Source organism: Ambystoma mexicanum, chromosome 4q, assembly GCF_040938575.1.
Source record: "Ambystoma mexicanum isolate Mex_15411 chromosome 4q, UKY_AmexF1_1, whole genome shotgun sequence".
NCBI classification, from domain to species: Eukaryota; Metazoa; Chordata; class Amphibia; order Caudata; family Ambystomatidae; genus Ambystoma; species Ambystoma mexicanum.
In genome coordinates, this window is record NC_090928.1 from 32,147,142 (window position 1) to 32,170,022 (window position 22,881).

At 45.2% G+C, this 22,881-nt stretch overlaps 1 protein-coding gene across 18 annotated transcripts in view; it reads right to left on the reverse strand.

Annotated features, from left to right (window-relative positions):
* The window catches only part of EPB41L2 (erythrocyte membrane protein band 4.1 like 2), a 1,866,207-nt gene that overhangs the window by 439,349 nt on the left and 1,403,977 nt on the right, over positions 1-22,881 (reverse strand). For 10 of the 18 annotated variants that reach the window (XM_069607396.1, XM_069607395.1, XM_069607398.1 and 7 more), the window contains one exon: positions 20,286-20,422. In XM_069607396.1, the coding sequence (XP_069463497.1) occupies positions 20,286-20,422 (137 nt within the window). Of the gene's footprint in view, positions 1-15,675; positions 16,333-20,285; positions 20,423-22,881 lie in introns of all 18 variants that reach the window. The other 8 variants (XM_069607389.1, XM_069607390.1, XM_069607391.1 and 5 more) reach the window with 1 other exon arrangement.

A 22,881-nucleotide genomic window follows, 5' to 3' on the forward strand; every position in this document is an offset into this window, starting at 1 on the left:
ATGGTGAACCCTTTCTAAGTGTTTTCCCGAACGTTCCATTAGTTAATAAAAGTAATCAGTCCTTTACTTCCCCAAGCAGTGTTTCGCCATTAGTTACTTATACCATTTCTGAAACTGATTTGGGTACCTGCCAGCTTGGAGAACTGTATTCATTAGTGGCAGGTGACGGACAGCTCTTGTTCAAATATGATGTTAAGGCAGGCATATGAAATGTCTAAAGAAGGTTTTTCAAGAAGTTATATATTTTATATTATATTTTCTTATAAAAGAGCATCGGTTCCTAGTTGACATCGATGGGCCTCCTGAATAACATATCCTGTTAGAAAAATATGCCAACATTCATCAAGATACCGCAGGGCAAAAGGAACCAGCATTAGCAGTGCCAACAGTTTGGGGTTTTGTGTAGGCACTGGAAAGACCAGGCACTGCCTTAGTGGTATTAACTGACCACTGATGGTAGCAGGTGCAGAATGGTTCGATTACCTGGGCATCTTATAGCAGTGCCTGGAAATGCCTAATACACAAGCCTAAACTGTTGGCTTTGCCAATGGTTGTTTTTTAACAAGACTTAAGTGACATGCATAGTGCTTATAAATAGACCTGGTTAAGCATAGCTCTCAACCTTTTGTGTCACCAAGGTGGATGAAAACACGATTTCTTTGCAGGGCAGTGAAAGTTCATTGAGGGAAATAACCAAACAACACCTGCAAGTTTTGTGTCCCTCCTCATGTGCCATTTCTCCCTATCTGTACTCTAATGCAATAGTTTCTGCTTATAGGTGCGCACGCGCCACCTATAGCTGAACCGAAAAACTAGTTAAAGAGAGGAAGCTTGAAAAAGGAGTGAGTACAATGCTATTATTTTTAATGAACAATATATCCACCTTCAGCCTTAGTATTCTGCAACTTTTAATATTGAAGCAACCCCGCGAGCCCCAACACTGATAGCCCCAGCACTCCCTACTAGAAGTAAAAAGGACATAACTAAGGAGAAACTCCTCCCTCTGTTACTCCCTTCCCTCAATGCGGCCACCAACACCTGCTCTGATCCCACCTCCCTAGCAGACACCTATAACCAAACTATGCTCACGGCCATAGACTCCATAGCACCCATCAAACTTAGAAAGGCCAAACCACAAGCACATCTTAATTCATGGCTCACCCCACAGTAAAGAATGCTCCGCAAAGCTAAACGCTGTGCTGAAAATCGCTGGAAAAGCCACCCTTCTGATTAACATAAAGATGGTTTCCTTCTTGCCTCACTCACCTACAAAGATGCTATCATCAATGCAAAAAAAGAGTCTCTTAACAATCGTATTCTGCAAGCTGATTCGAACACAAAGGAACTCTTCAGAATCCTAAAAGAGCTAGAAACTCCAGTCTCCCCCCTCCCAGACACTTGCACGAAAGATAGTAAATGGCGTGCTAACATTCAAGCAGCCTTACTGAATAAAATTTCTACACCACAATCTAAAATTAAAGACAAGCAGGACAGTCTGAATATCGACAACTGCTCACTCTCCCCTGCTAGGGCCCTCCCTCTAGACACTGCTAACACCAAACCATTTGCCTTCTCACCGCTCACCGTTACCGAGGTAGAAAATATCATCCTGAGAATTAAACCATCCAACTGCCAAGGTGACCCTTGCCCAGCTCCCATCATTAAGGACTCTGCACATGATCTGGCCCCATTCATTACTGCCTTCATCAACTCCTCCTTTAAAACAGGTATTGTCCCGGACAACCTTAAGGACGCTTGGGTGATCCCACTGCTCAAAAAACCATCCATAGACCCAAACATACCTACTAACTTCCGACCTATCACCACAATCCCTTTTTTGCTTAAAATTTTAGACCGCGCAGCATACCTTCAGATCCAAGATCACTTGGAATCTAACAATCTGCTAGGTCTACGACAATCCGGATTTCGTCCCAGACACGGGACGGAAACTGCTTTAATAGACCTAAAAACCTAAATTGAGGTATTGAAGGACAAGGGTAAACTAGCAATGCTACTACTCCTCGACCTCTCTGCCGCATTTGATTTGGTCAACCACCAGATCCTATGCAGGCACCTCCACTCTGCTGCCAACTTCTCGTCCTCTGCTGCGGCCTGGATCAAATCCTTTTTGAGCAACAGATCCATGAGGGTCTTTGCCCCATCCGCAGCTGTGGACACCTCCCCTATTCACTGCTGTGTGCCTCAGGGATCTTGCGTGTCACCTACACTTTATAACATTTTCACGAAACCACTCTTTGATGTGCTTGACTATCTGGGTGTCTCATACACCAACTATGCGGATGACACCCAGATACTCATTCTCATCACAGGTGATTATCTAGCTGACACCAAGGCCCTTAACGACGTCTACCTGGTCATCCAAGCCTGGATGACCCAACACCAGTTATGCCTAAATGACGACAAGACGGAGCTCCTCATCCAAAGCACCTCACAACACCTGAGCAAACTAGAGCTGTCCTATCAGTCATTTACCATAGACGGTAATACCATACAAGTCTCGAAAGATACCAAAACGTCAGGTTTTTACCTTGACGCCCCCCTATCCTTATCTCGGCAAATAAATGCAGTCAGATCTGCCTCTGCATACACATGTAAACTTATTGCAGCTTGCAGACCATTCCTTACCACCCCTAACAGTGTCACACTTGCTGGAACTCTCATTATGGCCAAAATTGATTATTGTAGTGCTCTTTACTTAGGTACTAGCCAAGAGAACCTGAATAAACTCCAAACAACACAGAACAATGCCATTCGAGCTGCCCTAAACATCCCCCGCAACCACCACATTTTCAGAATCCAGAACCAACCTAAAGTGGCTACCTGTCAAGCAGAGAATCTCACTAAAAACACTTGCCCTCACGCACAAATGCTTGGCTAACAAGGCCCCTATCTACCTCTGCAGTCGGCTGTCTCGCCACTCGACCTCCCGACCTCTAAGAACTGCTCAGACCCACTGTCTATCGATCCCTAGATTTAAACTTCAAAAAGCGGGGGGCACCAGCTTCCCTGTCCTAGCCTCTAAGTTATAGAACTCACTCCTCGCTACAATCAGAGCTGAAGACTCATTCAACACATTCAAGGCCAAAACCAAATCTTGGCTTTTTGACCAGCACTAAGACATGCTCTGCACCCTTGACTTACATACTCTGGCCCGCTGACCTCCGTTACTATTCTCTGTACACCCTAAGGGTATATCTACTGTTAAGCATAGCAGCATTGTAATTACTGCAATGTTTGTAGATAGAAACACTGTTAGTATTCTGTTAATGTAATGTTTATGTCTGTATATATGCATTATTGTAACTTTGTACAAATTGCGCCCTATTGCCTCCGGGTCTAATGACTTGCGCGTTATAAATAAAACAAATACAAATGAATCTGCACACGGGAACTGCAGTCCGTTTCTACATTGTGCGTTTAATATGGATTTCACCTTAAAATGTGAAAATGAATATTTGCATAGTGGATGAATCCATCAGATCGGTATTGGCAACAAATTGGGACATTTTACATATTAGAATGTACATTTTTTAAAGAACGAGATGTTGCATCTTTTCATTACTCCCGAGGCACCAGCTCACCAGGCGATTGATTCACTGTGCTTTGTCATTGGCAAGTTTCCATTTGTTTTCTAAACAGGAGCCTTCATTTTAGCCTCTTACCAACATCTCACAAATCTATGGGCCAGTCCTGATTAACACTGCTTACTCCTTGCCGGAGAACTGAAATTCTGCCAAGTACATGCTTTGAATATGTCATCGATTGGTGCACCTCTGAGTGTTCAGAGGTTGTACTGGAGACACAGAGGGCGAAAATGCATTTAACAAGGAGGATGAGGTCCTTTTATTGTCCACAAAATGACAGGGTTGTGTTTTGCTAGTTATCGATGTATGGGGCGGTATACGTACAAAAAGGCGAAATATTTCGAATGTAGAACTGACTGCATCTTTTCTGCGGTTATTTCTCCAAATTTGGTAACATTTTAAAGAAATGCAGGGGTGGTGGGATAAGGGGAATAGTTAAGGTGGGGGAAGAGGGAGGTAGGGTTACGGTGGTCTCCCCCCGTATTTAAAAAAAAAACAAAAAAGATGCGGTCATTAAGATATTTGACATTTTAATGTATATCCGTATGGGGCAGACTCGGCGTACTGCATTCGAGACCTGCACCCACCGTGAATTGGACGGTTTATAAAAATAATATTTGCCTGTACACCTTTCCAGCATTGCAGCAGAATATAACCACCTGATGTCTCTTATGAGGATTTGGCCTGAGATTGAGAAATGTGTGCACATAGAATTACAGAACTAAATACATTGGAGTTGTCTTGGTGGGAGTTACAGAGAAGAGTGGCATTTCATGCCAGGGCAGTGTATTGTGTGCAAACCCTACTCGTAGTAAGAGTTTCCTCAGAATTGAAAACAATTGTAAAACAATATGCAAAAAGCCATGTCAAAATGAAGCGAAGCTACTCTTCAAAGAAAGATCACTGTGTGAAGTCTCTAGGGGATCAGCAGAAAAAGGGGAAGTGATGTAATATTAACACAGGGATAAAAATAATGTGGGCACGCGGTCTATTCGTATAAGAATGCCTAGGATGAAATGGGCAATCTTTTAAAGTGGGACATTTTGGAGAGATCTGTGGACACAAGGGTACGGATTGCAAAAAAGATGAGACTTTTTAAAAATGGTGATACAAATATTTGACACATTGTTTTAGATGCCTGCAGCTTTGAAACAGAACTCCAGAGAACGAACCCAAATGGAGATGTTCTTCTGTAGAATGAACATTCACATTATACAGAACATACACAGTGTATTTTCTGTGCTTGCCAATTCTTATGTTCATTTGTTGATGGTAAAATAAACAACACACCAAAAGACAATTAAATAAAGGGAAATACAAATTAAGAAGTCTTCCCAAGCATTCAACTTTTTAAAATGTGTAGTCCGTTAGGCATCATATCTTTCAAAACCAAATGTACTACAAGAAAACAAACTCAACTTTGCACACTGCAGCACATTGCATAAGTGATTAGCAATCTGGTTACTTCAATTTTGGGATGCGTATTTCAAATGCAATGGAAACAAAGGACCCGAGCATTTGCTTCTAAAAAATGGAAGGCTGGAAAGGAGGTTCAACATAGCACTGAAGATCTAATATCCCCAAATCTCAGGAGGAACCTTCCATAGAAACTAAACTTTATCTGCATATGCGTATGCGTATGTAATGTGTTCTTTTCTCCAGTAAGTGGATTTGTGTTTTATATAGCGCAAACTTGGTCGGGAGCAACCGAGCTCCCTAGAGTGCTAGCACATTCTTTCCCGAGTGGTAGCCACATTATATCTTATGCATTCAAATGTTGCTTCTTTGCAAAACGCATACTGTGTGAATGAAATAGCAGTGTCTCCATTTCAAATACAGTGTCACAAAAGCATTGCCAACGACAGCAAAACATGGAAGGTTGGGCGAGTATGATGTTCAGTATGTACAGCGACAACACATTTTTTACAGTACAGATGTATCTTCATTTTGCGTCAAATATAAACAAGGATCTTGACCATTTACAAAATATTTTGGAATCGAGGAGATGAAATGCACATGAGCAGAACTAATTCTGAAGGACTGCTCTTCCAAATATGCAGTATGTTCTGGTATCAAAATACACAAAACAATGTAACGTTAAGATGTACAAAAAAAAGAAGTCTGTACATTTGCAGAGCTACAGTAGCAAAACCTATTCACTAACACCAGAATGAGATGGATTGCTTCAGATAACAATTTAAGCATTTCAAGAGCTAACAACTATGAGAAGCAGCTATTATTGAAAGTTGAGCTTTTATAGACAATTGTTTTTGCAAACTCTCACTGCATGTAGCACCTTTCACTAGTAGAGGAGTGCATAGTGTAAAAGCTAAGAGATTGATCTATCAGTCAGTGACCAGAGTACTTTTAGTCCTTAGTGTCCCTTTCCTCCATCCTTGTGGGCGTCTCCTAAAACACGGTGAAGGGCTTGCACGAAGATAACGCTTGCAGCTCACTCAACCGGTGCTCAGAGGTGAGAGCCACCAATAAAACTGTCTTTAGCGCGACCAAGCGGTTGTCCACATAAGCCATCTGCTCGAAAGGCTTGAGTTGCAAATCCGCAAGAAGCACATCGAGGTCCCCAACTAGATCTGATCTGTCCACAAGTGGAAAAAGCCTAGACAACCCCTTAAGGTGGGCCTTCACCACTGGGTTGGCTGCCGAAAACACATGCTCCGGGGAATTCTTCTAAGCCCTGATGGCCACCAAATACGTGCAGCAAGGTTTATAGTGAAAATGTAGACTGCAAAAATGTCGAAAAAAAGAATGTAGAGAAAAATTGAATGTGTTTTTAAAAAATATATATTTTTAATGGGGGGGTTCCCCCACAACCCCCTGTTTATTTTTACTAGCTAAACCCAAAAACAACATACAAATAAAAAAAAAACATTCAGATTTTTTTTAACATTATTTCTTTCGACATTTTTGCATTCGACTTTTTTTTTCTCAATATTATAACTGGATACCGTGCAGCAAGTATCCACCTTAACTCCAGTACGAGCTAGGTGTGCTGAAAAAGCCAACATCCAGAGGACAGGTGACCGGGTCCAGCCCCTTGTTGCGAGCCCAATGGCAGAACCTAGTCCACTTGCTTGTATAATGGGACAGGGTCGAGGGTCTCCTGGCCTGCTAAATGATGTCCTAGTTTCCATCCCAAACTTGAGCGTGCTGAAGCCTCAGCTGATCAAGAGCCAAGCCGCCAGAGCCAGTTTGGCTGGGCCTGGATGTTTCACTGCCCCGCCCTGCTGCATCAGGAAGCCCCTTATGAATTACTACTATTGTGGCTTGCCGGAGATCCGCCGGCATTTCCCCTTGCTCCACGCTTTCGGCGAACACTGCGCTCATTGCGGCCACAACCCTCTGCCTGAATGCTTCCAAAGTTCTATTGGGAAACCATTGGGACAGGGGGTCTTTCCCGATTGTAACTGTCCAATTGCCCCTGAATCACCTCCTCTGCGGGGTCCATTTTTAGCGATTGAAGGGCGTCTGCCTGTAGCCCGGGCAGCTCTGTGGAGTCCAGGTAATTTTCTGCCTCTTCAATGCCCCTGCCCCCTTTCTGGGCACAAGCCTCAGCAATATCCTCCCCATTCGATAGCGTTTGACCAGTCCCAGTTTAAATTTCTCTTACCCACCTATTCCCCTCTTCCCTTCTCTCTAACCATGCGAGCTATCCTTCCACACTTATCCCCATCTCGTAAAGCATAGGCTTCTTATCCCAGTATGCCACCTTACCCTCATCTCCCGCTAAAGTTTTGAACCAGGCTATACTCCTGAGCAGTGCCCTCCTAGTACTGTCTGACTGTTGCTCGATATGATTCCCCTCTGCTGTCTTTAACTCCTCCTCCAATTCCTCCATCTGGTACCGCGTTGCTTGCCTATGGTTGCCCAATCTTAGCCGTTGTGCAGCCTCTCAATACTACTTTATATGCCTCCCACAGCAATGTGTGGCTTTTCACTGACCCCTCCTTATGGTGGAAGTACAAGGCCAAGTCATTAATTATCTGTTCAACTATCGCCAGACTGTGGCAACAGTATGCATTCAATTTCCATTCCCGCCAGCCTGCGTCCCTTCCCTGTTAGTACAATAAGCAGGGGGGAATGGTCTGAGATGCCCCTCGGCAGGAAAAGTGGCCTCTGTCACTCAGTCTGCTATCGTGCCAGGGACCAAGTAGTACTAGATTCTCAAGAAGGAATTGTGTGTGCTGGAATAGAATGAAAAGCTCTTTTCCGATGGATGTAGTTCCCGCCAAGTATCCTGTGAGAAACCTGAGCGTTTCTTTGTTCAGGAGGCCTTGGGAGGGCCATCGTGCTTAGATCCCAACCCTGGAGGTGAACAAGCGAGGAAGGATCAGCTGTGGGGCGGGGGGTCCTTGAGGACTGCAGGAGGAGCACCCTCGGGCAAGACATGGTATCCCCCTTTTCCAAACATATCCCTATCCAACATCCCCTCAGTCTTCATGGGATATTGCCAGCAAGACCCCATCCTACCCCAATGCTTTCCCTTAAAGACAAAGAAGGGGAAATCAGGATCATCCCTAAACTGGGGTGTGTGAGAAACCAAAGGTTGTCTCACTTTCTAGTCCCTGGGGATCGATCTCTCAGGTGGCCAGGGCCAAGCCATCACCTTTGGATCCAAATCCTAGTGGTGCACCAGTGCGGGAGGATCACCTGGGTGAGGGGTCTTCGGGAAGTGGGGGTCAGGCAAACGATGGTGAGATGCAGTATTCCCTCCTTTACGGCACCCATGTCCCATCCTATTTCATGGGATCATCCAACGTCCCAAAGCCCCCCACCTCCCTTTCGACACAAACACTGGGCCGAGGTAGAGGGTGACAGGGTAAAAAGGCTAACACTTACATATCTCATTGAACATATCCGGCTAATTGGGTCAGGCAAAGTCAGGCACTTGACTTTAATCACATACATCTGATACCCATTAGCTATCCCCACACGGATAAAAGGCAGAACATAGAAACACAATCTGAGCAAGGTGAAGGTAAACCTACTGGAGCCAGACGACCAATTGAGGGACTAGAGCAAAGGGTAGGGAAACCCTAAAGATCCCTGCAGGAGATGCAGAGAAAGCCAAGTCGCAGACAAGAAGAAACCTGCATTGTTTCTCAAGGTAGCAAGCGACCCTCTAAGGATGAACGACAGAGTTAGGGAGGCGAGGCCAAACCTGTGTTATTAACCTTGACTCGTGTATCAATGGCGCAGAGACAAGAAAGAAACGAGTTAGTGAAAGACATGAAAGTCCGGTTTGTGTCAAGGAAAGTATAAAGCCGCAACAGTGTATTTCACAAGTGAAGGTGGCGCACATACTAATGAGACGTGAAAGAAAGCCAATCAGTGAATAACTTTTGTGGCCGATATCTGTGAAGCAATTGATACAGAGTAGAAGAGTGGTCCGGTGAAAGGAAGTAGCCCACTCGAAAGTCTCTGCAAAATGTGAATTGTTTTGTTATAAAGCAATAAAGTGAATGAACTCTGAAATGTGTAATGGTCCCGATTAACACCTGTAAAAGTTGGAATGAAAAAGTGAATGCTTGAAGAGAAAGATTTCTTTGAACGTTTGTACTTATGTACTCTTCCTTCCCGTCCCCTTTCCTCCATACTGCATGGGCGTCCCTCGCTAGGGACAGGAGTCAGAACCTTTTTCGCTAGAAAAAACCTTCCCCTTTAAAATTTAGAGGCGTGCAGGGGTGCGGACCTGGGAGCATGCGCTACCCTGACTCCGCCCACTGGCGCCACACATCAGCCCCCTTTTCCACGTCGACAGGAACGGGCACATTTCACCAGCGCTCCTGGGTTTGGCTTCGGCTATGTAATACCACGCGCTCTTCCTCTGCCCCTAGGGTATTTACCAGACTCATGAATGCAGTGGCAGCCCTCCTCAGGGCTATCACCTCTACCCGTACCTGGACGACCGGCTCATCAGGGAGAAATCTCCAGAGATGGTGCACCACAATTCCACCGCCCTTATGAGCACACTCCACGACCTGGGATTTTCGCTCAACCTCAGTAAGTCTCAGGAAGCCTCAGCTGCAGCCTACGCAGAGACTGACTTTCCTGGGCCTCATTTGGAACACAAGCTCTGAGAGAGTTTCCCATCAGAGGACAAGATCATGGTCATCATGAGGGCCACTACCATTTCCTCAGCCGAGAAGTGACATTGGCCTTGTGGTACAAGAATTTGATAGGTCTCATGGCAGCGGTCCTGCTGGCCGTACCCCACACGAGACTCAGGAAGAGGAGATTGCAGCTGCACTTCGCAGCATCATGGAATCAGGAGCGGGGCTCCCAAGCAGAGCTTGTCAACGTACCTCCTTCTCTCCACTCGGACCTCACATGGTGGTCCAGGGACTGCAACCTGTGGACGAGCAAGCCCTTCCAGCAGCCGGCCCCCCAGATCACCATCACTACTGACTTTCGAGGGCTGCAGGGCCACTATGCACAGCAACAGTGTCCATGGAGTCTGGACCCAGCAGGAGTCCCATATCAACTGGCTGGAACTGAAGGCCATCTGGCTAGTGCTCAGAGCTTTCCTCCAGCTCATTGGGGGCAAAGTAGTCCTCATCCAGACCAACAACTCCACCAGCATGTACTAGGTCCACAAGCATGGCGGTACCAGGTCCCTTCCACTGTGCAGCCTAGCTGTCAGCATGTGGGAATGGGCCCTGGAAAACAACATCTACCTCACTACCTCACAGCTGTCCACCTTCCGGGGGAGTCAACTTGGAGGTGGACAGGCTCAGCAGTCTGGGAGCAGACAATTCCGAGTGGCAATTGAACGGCCAGGTGCTGCTGGGGATCTTCAGCAGATGGGGGCATCCTCAGGTGGACCTTTTTGCCTCCTCGGACGACAAGAAGTGCCAGCCGTTCACGTCCTGGCAGGGGCAGGGCCCTGGGCGACGCATTCCAGATTCAGTTGACGGCATGAGAGCATATGGCCCACAGGGTGTTCTGCAAGATAAAGGAATCTTGTCACCTCAGCATCATTCTGACAGCTCTGTGGTGGCCGGCGAGACCATGGTCCTCGGAACGTCTCAGCCTCTCGGACGGGCCACCCATTCACCTTCTGACGGGTCCAGCTCATGTTCTGGCGCAGCATGGGGGCAGGGTCAGCCACTCCGCACCACAGAAATTAGCCCTTGCAGCGTGGTTCCTGAGCAGGGCACACTGAAGCACCTCAGCCTTTCTCAGGCTAACCTAGAGATCATTCAGGGTGCTAGGAGCAGGGCTACCAGGAGCCAGTACAAGAGTAAGTGGACTAGGTTCTGTCACTGCGCGGACTCTAAGGGGATTACGTGCACGTTGGATGATGTACTCTCCTTCTCTGCGCACCTGGCTCACTCAGGCGTGCAGTTGGACACATGCTGCACTTATTTGGCACCATAGGGGCCTACAGAAATTCAGAGGAGGAGGTCTTCTCCTCTTCAAACCCGATAGTTAAGAGACATTTGACGGGCCTATCCAGCCCATCAAAAAACCACACCCCGTGTGGGGCCTTAATGCTGTGTTGGGCGCCTTGGCGCAGAAGCCGTTCGAGTCAATGGCATCTGCGGGCATCAGGCTGGTCACCATTAAAACAGCTCTGCTAGTGGAGTCAGCGCGATTCAGGCTCTGGTGGCCTCATAACCATATACCATATACTACCTTTCACGAGGATAAGGTGGTCCACACCCTGTGTTCTTACCTAAGGTACCCTCCACTTTCCACCTAAACAAGGAGATAGTCTTACCTATGTTTTTTGCTGACCCTAAGGACGAGGCTCAGAGGGTCTTGCACTGTCTGGGTGTCAGACGTGCTCTGAAATACTATCTGGACAGGATCAAGGGCTTCCGCAAGTCGGATGCGCTGTTTGTCACCTTCGGGGGGGTCAAGGTTGTTTCTGGTGTAAAAAGGTTCCGTCTCCCGTCCCTAGCGATGGACGCCCATGCAGTCTGGAGGAAAGGGGACTAAGGGCTAAGAGTATGTTAGTCACTACAGTGAGTAACTTATGATGTATGGAACTACCAAGACTAAGAGACATTGCAGCAAATAACATAAGAGTGTGAGCTGAAGAAAAAGTCAAAGCGATCCTGCGGAGGCCTATGGTAAAAGCCTTGCACATTTGAAAGTCTTTGACATCATGTTTTACTTTTACTTTATGGACAAGTTTACTGCCACTTTAGATTTAGAGCCAGTTAGGAAGTCTCCAACCCCTTGTAAAGTTATATATAAAGCTGTTGAACTTGCATCTCTTGTTTGTGATCCTCCTTTTGATACCATGAGTTCCTCACAATCCCTCAGTCCCATTGCTACAATAAATGTGTATAATTTTGTGCGAGAACGGCCCTGACCCCCTACGTAAGAGGACAAGTCAAATGCTTGTACCGCTGTATCATTGAAGTCCCGACTACTGTGATATCCCCCCCTGTGCTTACCTAGCAGGGACTGTATCCTCGTGTACGTAACTGCCTGAAGGGATGGTGGTGCATAAGCATTGATTATACAAATAGATTCCCCCCCACAGAGTACCTTTCAGCAGCAGATATCGACCATCCTTGTCCCTCTCCCCTAGAGATATGCTCAAGGGAAGAAATTTCCCAATTCCAACTGCAACCCCCCTCAAACTCCTAGAGAAGCATGCGTGTTCAACCACCAAATATTTCGCCCTCCCCAGGAATGTGCACACCCACCCACATCAAGTGTGTTTCTCTGTAGTAACACAACTTCAGCTTTGTGAGAGGTGAAGAAATTGGTAGCCAATCCCCTCTTTATTTTATCTAGAACCCCATTCAATTTCCACATCATGCACCCGGGTGTAGCTACCCTACCCCCTGTCTCCCTAGTTAGTTGATCATGAGTAAGTCTACCTGAGGCAGGCTCTCCTGGGGTGATTTCCAGAACTTTGCAGTGTGAAACCCAATTGTAGTTCATGTGTGTACCCTGAGCCTATAAATCAAACTCCCTCCCACCCCACGCTTTTCCCCAGCCTGAAGCATCGGCCGACCCAAACTAAATCAACCGTAATCAACTACCAACGTGCAACAGCACCAAAGGGTGCAGGTTGAGGGGGAGCGCCTTAAGACAGGAGCTTGGTCCGAACAGCGGGACTGCACCAGTGTTCGGGCCAAGGCAATGGTCCTCAGCATGACCTCTTTCCAATGGCACTCCAACCTCCATATGTCCACAGTCTCCCTGTTAAGGGAGGTCGCACCCACTTGGATTGACCTTCCCATCGTGGCGGGCATCCTCCGTTGGTTGACCCTCTCCATCTAGCAAGTCCCATGCTTCCACTGAATCCGAGAAGAACATTATCCCTTTGGGTCCTATCACCCGAAGGGTCACCAGGAACAACATGGCATATTTGTACTCCTCCACTCTGAGCAGTCTTTTCACACTCTGAATGGCCCTAGTGAAGTACGGGCATAAAGCCACCTTCGCTCTGTTAAGCTGGAAATATCCTTTCTTTCGGGGTGACCTGTAGAATAACGTCCCTGTTTATCAGTTTTGCGATTACAGGTTGTGGCTGGGCACCCGGGGGTGGCCCATGCTGAGAGCCGCTTGGGCCCATTCCACCGAGAAAAAGCTAGACGGCCTGCAGGGTTCCATCCATTCTTTCAGCCAGCCCTCCAAAATGATCTCCATGGAAGGAGTTGATTCTTGGGGGGGGGGGGGGACCCAGGATGCATATATTGTTCCTGTGGGCACTGCCTTCTGCGTCTTTCACCCTCTCCTCCAACATCTTGGTTCTATTTCTGAGCTCAGCTATTTCTTTATTCACAGGTCCCAACGTGTCCCCTATATCTGAGATCCTCTGCTCGGCTTCCCTGACTTTTGACGAGATCTTGCATAGATCCTGCTTCAAGAGTCCCCCATCCTCGTCAATAGCATTGGTCTACTGCTCCATCGAGGCTTGGGCCTCTCTTATCACCTGCAGAATGTCCTGGGCCGATGGGGCAGCTTGACCCTTCTCTGGCACCATGATCTTCCCCTTCGCCACTTCAGTTACCGCCCCATGAGGGAAACTGTGTAGGAGTTCATTTTGGCCTGCATGCTCGATTTCCTATTCTTCTCCTTGGCCATATTTACTTGGTGTGATCCGGGCCTGCCAGCCGTGCCTCCCTGGGTTGGCTGGGACTGATGATTTGCATGCCGGGTGGCCCGGTCCCATGGGGGATGCTGCTCCCCCCTGTCAAGTCACTCACTGCCTGTCACACACTTTATGACTAATCAACTACCCGAGGTGGGGGGTGGTGAGGATCAGGTCCCTTCTGTGGGCTAGACGTTAGCTCTGCCACCCGTTCCCCTCACCTTCTCTCCTTGGCGGATGCGGGCGGCTGTGTGTCTCTTTCCCTTTGTTGATCTCTGCACTCCTTTGGTCTCACTACTTCTGTGCCTTGCCCGGATGATCGCCATCTCACACTGTGCGCTGCCTGGATCTACACTGCTGCCACTGCCGGCCCCGTCTTTGAAGCTTGCACCGTAGGCTCGGCAGTATTACCTAGCTCACCTCAATCTGCTTCTGGTTATGCGGGACAGGAAGTTCTGCCAGTGTTGTGAGCCGACTCGACTCTGCACCTCCTTCAGTTGGAGTGCATCGCCTCCATCTTGGACCATGATGCGGCAGACTTTGCGGACCAAACCCGCCTCAAAAACTACCAATTTGATGACGCTGGGGCACTTATCGGCGCTCAACATGTTCCGACGACCCTCCCTCGCTTTTCTGGAGGTTTCATAGAGTCTGGGTGCTCATGGCAGCCTTGTGTCAGTCCTGCCGGAGCGTAGCAAGAAAGATGCGACTATCCCATGTCGCTGCGCAACAGCGGACCCTTTTTCTACTATTTTTAAACATTACAGCATAGGTGTAAAGTGACATCCTGTGATTTATCACATTTACTCATTGCAGGTGAACAGAGTTATGGGATGTTGCCATTGCCCATACCACATAGCAAAATTAGATGGAGGCTGTAATAGGCAGCACAGTGTTCGCGTCCAGAAATATGCATGAGGCTCAGAGGTGGTGAGGAAATAGTGGAACAGGGAAATCCCTACAGGAAGCTGTCACACATCGGAAATGGCGGGAGGCACTAACAAATCAGAGGCAACCTACTAGCCACATGTGGATGGAAGATAAAAAACAAAAAATAAACAGAAAGCATTGTTATGGGGCAAAGGGGTAGGCAGTTATCTCATGTACGTAGTAGACACTGCGTGAGCTGCACAGAAGAAGCAACAATGCACAATCAATGTGGAACAAAAGATGTGGCATGAGTCTTACAGAGCAATCATCTATGTAATCAGCTATGTATTTATTTAGTGCTGGCCGTATAGGACAACCTGTAATTTACTCTGTTACCTATATGTACTTGAATAAAATGGGCTTGGAGTACCATTCCTCAGAGGATAACACTGTGCTCGCCCACCCACACAGTGTCAGCATGGATTAGGATATTTAAATGACTGTGTACATCTGCAATGGAAGACGTCCACTCGGAAGCAGCGTTTTAAAGATGTGTCATTTGGTAGTACATTAAGCACCTATCATTGTGTTGTTATCAACCACTTTCTGAAATGTGTACCTAGGTACCTCGTCACATTGGGGACAATTAGAAAAGCTGGTACACAATATAGTGAGCAGTTGTCAAAAGTGTAATCTACTGTATGGTGCACCTTCTTTATGCTGCCGACTAGAGCACTGCCAGAACCTTGGCACTCGGGAGGCTTCCTTTAAGTCTTAAGCGAGAAATGACATATTTTCTGTCCCCAGCCCATCAATTATCAAACCTGTCATAGCCTAGACTAAATAAAACGTTTGAGAATAGCTGCTGGAGAATTATGTTTGGGGGGAGGGAGGTCAACTGAGTTGGTAAACTATCGGATGAAAACATGTTTAACTGCAACCTAAGATTGAAAGTCCTCTTGAGAAGTAACCAAACAGCTATATCACACAAGTATTAAACAAACACATGAAAGGCATTTGGAGTTAACAACACACAGTGTGCAAGGTTGAGTGTGCACTTCTCAGAGTTCAGAAGGGAAATCTATGTGCAAGTGGCAGCAATTAAGTAACAAGGTTACACACCTCTTCCTCTGCTTTGTCTTTCAGGTCATTGTCATTAAAGGCGCTCATTGAGGTCGCCTTGGGCTCCAGGTAGCAGAGGGCCAGAGCGAGAGGAAGGGACAGAGTCAGTGAGAAAGGGAGGGACTGAGAAGCAGAGAGAAGCAGCACGAAAATGAGAAGGAAGGATGGAATGAAGGAGGGAGAGGTCAAAGGGACATAATGCTGCAGGCCTGGGGGAAGGATGGACATGCACACCTCTGGCAGACTTGGGAAACTTATGTACCCATCCTCATCCAAGAGAGAAGGCAACTTGGTAGGAAAGCATTTGCAGAGACTAAACGAAAAGAAGCGATAATTGGCACAACTGTACTCAAAATCTATGTGTTTCTTTCCTTGTACTTCAGGGGTGGAGCGGGAAAGCTGGCTATCTGCAAACGCAAATTGATCTTCTATCCTGCCATAAGGTGGTTTCTCAAGAGCCACAGGAGTCGCAAACTCATCCACAGCATGCTCTGGGGAGCTGATTTCTAAGCAATCTGAGGTGCTGTGCTCCAGCTCTCCAAAGGTGTCTTCCTCAGAAATGTCAGAACGCATGTCCATCTCTGGGATAGGTGTCAGGCTTGATGGGCGACAAGGGACACAATGGATGGGGGGTGGTGGTGAACATGGGCGAGTGGGCTGCACCAACAAGCCCAGCCACAGGTGAACATGAAAACAAAGAAAACAAAAGCAAATATTTAAAATGTTGAGAGAATGTGTGATAGGGAATGGAGGGGAAAAAGAAAAAAAGACTTGTTAGTGCAAACTGGTACACACAAGCTGAATAGCACTGCCAAGTATGTCATTCTGTGCCACAGATTCACACGACTCAAGCAAACATGGTCGAAAAGGAGAGCATGCTATATTGACAGTCAAACAAAATTATGTTTTTTTGGAAACTAAAGGGAGTCTAGAACTTAAGATGTGCAATAGTTTGAAAAGGATAGACCCAGACGAACATTCAGAACGTCAACATAGAGGTGCCAGAAAAAGAGAGGACACAGGCACACTGAGAGGGAAACTATTGAAACCTGCATTCAATCACTGCAAAAAGTTAATAAAGGTGGAACAGAGGCGATCTTCTTTTCAACACACCTTTGGGAGACCTGGGGTGATTACACAGAGCACAACAACAATCTATAGGAACAAGCCAGTTTTGGTTTCAGAAAGGTCAAAGCCCTGGAGCAGAGAAGGGGATTTGCAATGGATGCTGTTGGCACTTACTAGTAAATATATATATATATTTTTAAAGATACAAAGTTTTTTTTTAATAGAAAGAACTTAAGTTGTGGGGAGCCAAACACAGAAAAAAGTGATTCGACTAAACATTTCTAATTTACTGTTCAGCCCACAGTTCAACATGAGGGCCAGAATACGGTTAGCCGATAAAATGAGCACACACAGACATGAAAAAACAGCAACAAAAGAAAACTCAGCGCGTTCTAGGACAACAAACAGAAAGACCGGAATTGCCACTTGCATTAGAATTTCACCAATATTAATACAATGGATCTTTCAATGATGTGTTGTTTGATTCTTTGCAGTTATGTTTTTGAACACACTACCGGAGAAAACTCCAGTTCAGTCAAGGCTGCACAAACATGACTGATGAATAAGAACAATAGTACACTGTGACCAAAAGCCAGGAATTTAAAATCAATTAAAACATGTGATTGTTTGCAGACGGCAATTTCAGGTTTGATGCACTCATGCCATCATAGTCACATAACCAAACCATGCAGGAATATCATTAAAAAAAAAAACCTTTTAAGGGCACTGAGGCTGCACACTCACTCAGTAGGTATATTGGCAAACCCTTAGAAAGCAGTAACAGAGGTCGAATGTATAAATAAAAGAGAACCTTTTATGCAATGGATGGACAGCCACACTGTACAAGTGCATGCAAAAGTGGCCCCATATCACTACTGTAAAGAAAATTACTTGTCAGTTCACATGCGTAATTTACACATTACACAGACCATTCTTATTACTCTGTAAGGATGGTTATGAAACAATACACTCTAAATATACGTTTCAAAATGAACAGCTTGTCCAAGGATGATTTCTTAAGAAAAGCCGACAGTCTGAGTAAGACATTTCTAGAGAGGGGCTATTCAAAATAATCAGTACGCAGAGCTTTCAAGGGGGCGAAATATAATAACAGAGATGCCCTTTTGGAATACAACCTCGAAGTGATGATATTGTTTTTTTAAGTACATTCACTAATGTATCAAATCATGTAAATAAAAAAATTAAAAAGAATTTAAAAGTTCCAGAAGGAGTTAGAGTTCCTCTGATAAGACCATGTTTTGCTTACAAGAGAGGTAAGAACCTTAAAGATTTACTAACAAGAAACGTTATCTCGTTAATCCTTCAACAACAACAGACAATTACTGAATTATGGGGAATGTATAGCCCCCATAGTACGTGCAGCTTGTGGTAACTCTAGCTGTTGCCCTCAAACAAAAAGGAGTACGCTGGTTGATATCAGTCTTTTAAAACCTTGGAAACAAAATACATTTAGTCACTGTAACTCTTCTCTGGTTTTTATTCCATTTGGTGCTCTAGTGGCAGATTATACATCGGAAAAACTGAAAGGAAAATTAAAATCAGGATATCCAAACACAAAAGTTGTATCCGAAATAAAAAATCTCACTGCACCTTTAGTGCCACAGTTTATACCACGACTAGCCATACATGTGATGAGCTCTTGTTGACTGTATTGCATAAAATTAGATTTACTAATGATGAGCAGTATGATAAAAGAAAACGTATCGAAGCAGAACAATACTTAATTTTCTTGACAAAAAGTCATATAGTTGGTCTGAACAGTTCAGCTGAATGGTACAAACTTTCAAAATAGTTTTGATGCTCTTTGTGATACACATAACAGAAGAAATTATCGTGTTTAATAACTATTGTATACCATTAGAAGATGGCTAGATGCGTCGTCCTGAATGGTTGAAATATGCCCATGAGAACTGGATTATTCACGGAGAATAGATGTTTTACGTCCTCGGATTTTGCGCCATGGGATATGAAATTATTTGATTCTTCCCTAAGCTCGCTTTTAATTTCGTGGTCCACTAAAGCATTTGGTTCCATACAGTTCGATCCGATTAATAGCACAGAAGGTCATTTACCTACACTAAACCATTTATAGGTTAGAATAATGGAATCGATAGCCTGTATATGCAGTGCTTCCGATAATATGTTCTCTGATGGTAGTTATGTTTAATTTAGGTCAAGACGCTTAATGCAACACTGCGCTGATGGTACTGCTTGAACTGTAGAGATCCCATCTATATTAACAATAGTACAGTGGAGCGCTGGACACGTTAAGAAGCTACCTTTCCTCATGGCATATAATGTCAACACGCTGGCGAATGCCAATATAGCATTAGAGGACCCAGCAGTTTTGTTGAACAAGAGAATTAGAAGTGAGCTAGATTCATGAGGATTGCATTCTGGTGCCTTGGAAATGTGTAATTGCGCATGTGATCATTCTTTTGTGAAATGAGTGCCACAGCGATTGAGAAAAGAGTAACCCCGCATATATAAAGGTACTTTCAAACTTTTAAATATGATGGTTAACCAGTACATTGGCATAAGGGTAAAACTGGAGGATCGACAGATGTTTTCATCACTATTTTAACTGCTGTATGAGTCATTTAAATGAATGTCTGGCCTGTTACTTAGGAGTTGCACATCTATATTGGAGACAAGTGAATGTATTTAAAGTGTCTAGTTTAGGGTTTAGTAAAAGAAACTCTGTAAGATGTTCACCTTCGAACACTATATAAATGTAATTTGATTACTTGATAATGGTGAATCATTGACTTTTCTTGTAGGTGTTTGGCTCTTTTTAAATGAAAATATTTTTTATCGTGGTCTAAATTATCAGAGGAGACTGTGGATCGAAATCTCCACGTATACTGCTGTTCCGCTGAAGAAGTTCCTCTATTAATATGTGAATACATTTAAGGAATGAAACATGTTAGGTTGACATGGCAAAATATATTTTGAGTTATTCATTTTCGCTAATTGTAAATTTGACGCAGACTGGTTAGCTGAGTAAACCTAGGCATCTGAGTGCATTTATTGTGACCCATGGTATGCCTTGTGTGGTGGTGGTGATGTGAAGTATAGTCACTTTGGGTAAAGATCAGTTTTTAAAAAAAAGATGTTTACTATTGTGATAAAATACAGAATTTTTAAATTAAAAAAATGTTTAAAGTGTATTGTTTCATAACCATCCTTACAGAGTAAAGAGAAAACCTCTGTCTGTGTAATGTGGTTATTGTGCTATGGGTGACCTTTTCTTACATTTGCCTAGTGTCTCTCTCAGTTTGTTTAGTTCCAGTTCTGATTCATGCATCTTCACAAGACATTGTAAGACCTTCCTGTTTTGTCAGTTGTAAGCTTCTATGGCACATAATAAGGTATCGTTGTGCTTTTTACTGTCTATTCACTAAACGCTATACCACGTGTCCTTAGAGCTTAAGAAAAGACAATTAATAAAATTCACAGCATCCAACAAGGACACACATCTACGTCACTCAAGCGTAGATAGGGTACATGGCGTGAACTACCTTGGCTTGCCCTTTGGAGGCTTCAGTTGAAGTTCCATCTTCCACAACATGGATGCCAGGAAAATCTCCATCAACAGAATTGGAAGTTGCAGCAATGTCATTAGACAGGTTTGTGTCCGTGATGCAAACCATTGGAGCTGACGAGAGACAAAAAGAGTTTAGTTAGGCTCACAATAGTTCTTATAGGACTAATGCTGTGGCCATGACGACAGTCCAACATGGCCTTGTGGTATTAATATTACATGCAGGAGTCCTGAAATACAAATACAGTAATCAATGACCTGTGGGAATACGCATTTTAAAGGCACTGGTAGCACTGTCCGATACGTTCAGTGCATCAAAACACAGTTGTACAATTTGTCTGTACGTATATGGAGACTGCTTAGTGGCCAATTCACCTAAGAAACACATACGTTTTACCTGTAAGAATTTGCAAGTTGGGGAAATACCCCGACATGGGCCTCTCAAATACAGCAGAAGAACGGGTAAAACAAGGTTGCAGGGGTCTTTGTGAAGACACTCCCTGTCCATACATACATACATACATAAAACAGGCTATACTTTTCAATTCTTAGAAATGGACGGTGAATGGCAGGCCATATAGTATTCTTCACGTTTAACAGCTTCTGCGAGACAGGCATGAGATCAAGAGGACACAGACTCAAAGATATTCGTTTCAACACCTTTACGGACTAAAGTTCCTGAGTTGCTGGAATGCCTAACTGGCCCCAATACTAAAGGGATGGTTCGCTTAACTGTTTTTTCTAAGGGCTGTCGAAGTCTGAAGTCCAAAATAAAGATCTGTCTTTGTTTAAACCTACGCTTGCCCTCACGCTGACAAAAATGTGTTTAGGAAGTCTTTCAAAAGCAAAAAGTGGTGGTTCAACAAAAATAGGAAAACCAGGATTGGTTTCAGGTGGTCTTCTCACCAGGTTAGGTTAGGCAGTTTCAAAAGAATGAGTTCAATTAGAAGTGCCTGTTTATAGGACCTTCTCCATAGTTCAAACAATGTCAATGTCAATGTCTTTAATGCCTTGGGGTTCCCTTCCCAAAGCTTCAATTCCTTCAGTAACACAAACTAATCAAGATACCACTTTGATAGGCCTCTTAGGGTTCCCTTCCCAAAGCTCAGGCCCCTGAGTTTCAAACGTTTCAAAACACGAGTACAGTTTGTCAGGATGTAACTTTCTTTCTTAAACAGATCTTTCAAGGGGTAGCAACAGAGACTTTAGAAAATGTCAGGTTCTTTGGTCCTCCTAAGCGCTACCACTCCGAGCTTTAACCCCTCTCGTTTATTTCCTGCTCTTAACCTTTTGCCTTCAGGGGCTTTTTCCTTTGCTTCCTTGACTTTTTTCTCGGGCCCAATGGCACTTTTCTTTCCTTCTCCTGCACACTTGCAACTTCCTAACCTTCTTGTGGTACTGGCACCTTCTTTAACATCCTCCGTGCACACTTGTACCTTCTTTGTCCTTTTTGTGCCCCTGCCACTTTTCTCCAGCTTTCCTGTGCACATTTGCACTCTACCTTCCAGTGCCCACTGGCACCTTCCTTCTTGCTTTCCCGTGCACACTTTCCACTCTGTTGGGTCGCTTGCACCATTCTCTCTCGCTTTCGTGTCATTTGCGCCCTATTTAATACAGTTTTTCACTTTGCGTCCCTTGGGTGCTCTGCTTTCTGGCTTTCTCTTACTTTTCATTGATTTCCAGCCCTGTCAGTCTTCTTTCAATCTAAATTGCTTTACTAGCTTCTGTGATTTCTTTTCCTCTTTTCCGCTTTGTGCCGCTTTATGCATTCATTTTGCCCACTCTGCTTCAATCAGTCGCATGCTCCTGAGTTTCTCTCTCTCCGTCTCTTACTTTCACGAGACTAACCCCGGCAGCAGCGCAAGTGGTCCCTTCTGGTTGTGCGGGCCTGAGGTCAGGGTCTCACTACCTGCCCCTCAGACGCCCTTGAGGCCGGCACAAAGGAACGAGCAATGTTCCGACTGCCAACAGCAGCCGGCAGGATACTTCACTCTGGCTCTTTGGCGACACAGCACCCTAGCCATGCTGCAGCCCCTCAGAAGCACCGGCCAGTATCTCGGCATGCCGTTCTCCTGTGGACCGTAGCTCTTTCTGCTCTCTGCTCCTTGGCACCTCTGGTCCAAACAATGTCCACAGCTCGCTCTCTCACCTGTGTAGAACCACATCTTTTATAGTTAGAAAAACAGTCAAGTGGAGTCAGGTGTGAGTGATAATTAGTAGATGCCCGACTATCAATGGGACAACTTAAGTTCTTTCTACAGCCGGCTTACCTTACACTCCCCATGTTATTCCTATGGGAATTCTTCACAACTCCTGGTTCCTCGTCCCAGTATTTGTTGGAAATGGGGAGGGGAAGATGGAAAGGGTTTGGAAATAACCCATGAAAGCTGAGGGAAAGGGTTTTGAGGTGACATGGGAAAAGGGGGAATGCCATGTTTCACCCTTGAATGTTCTCCTCCCAATCCCCCGTGATCCTCCACTCAGGTGATCCTCCCTCGCTTGTCCACCCCTAGGGTTGGAATCCAAAATTGATGGCCCTTCCCTGGCCACCTGAATTGAGGATCCCGGGGGAG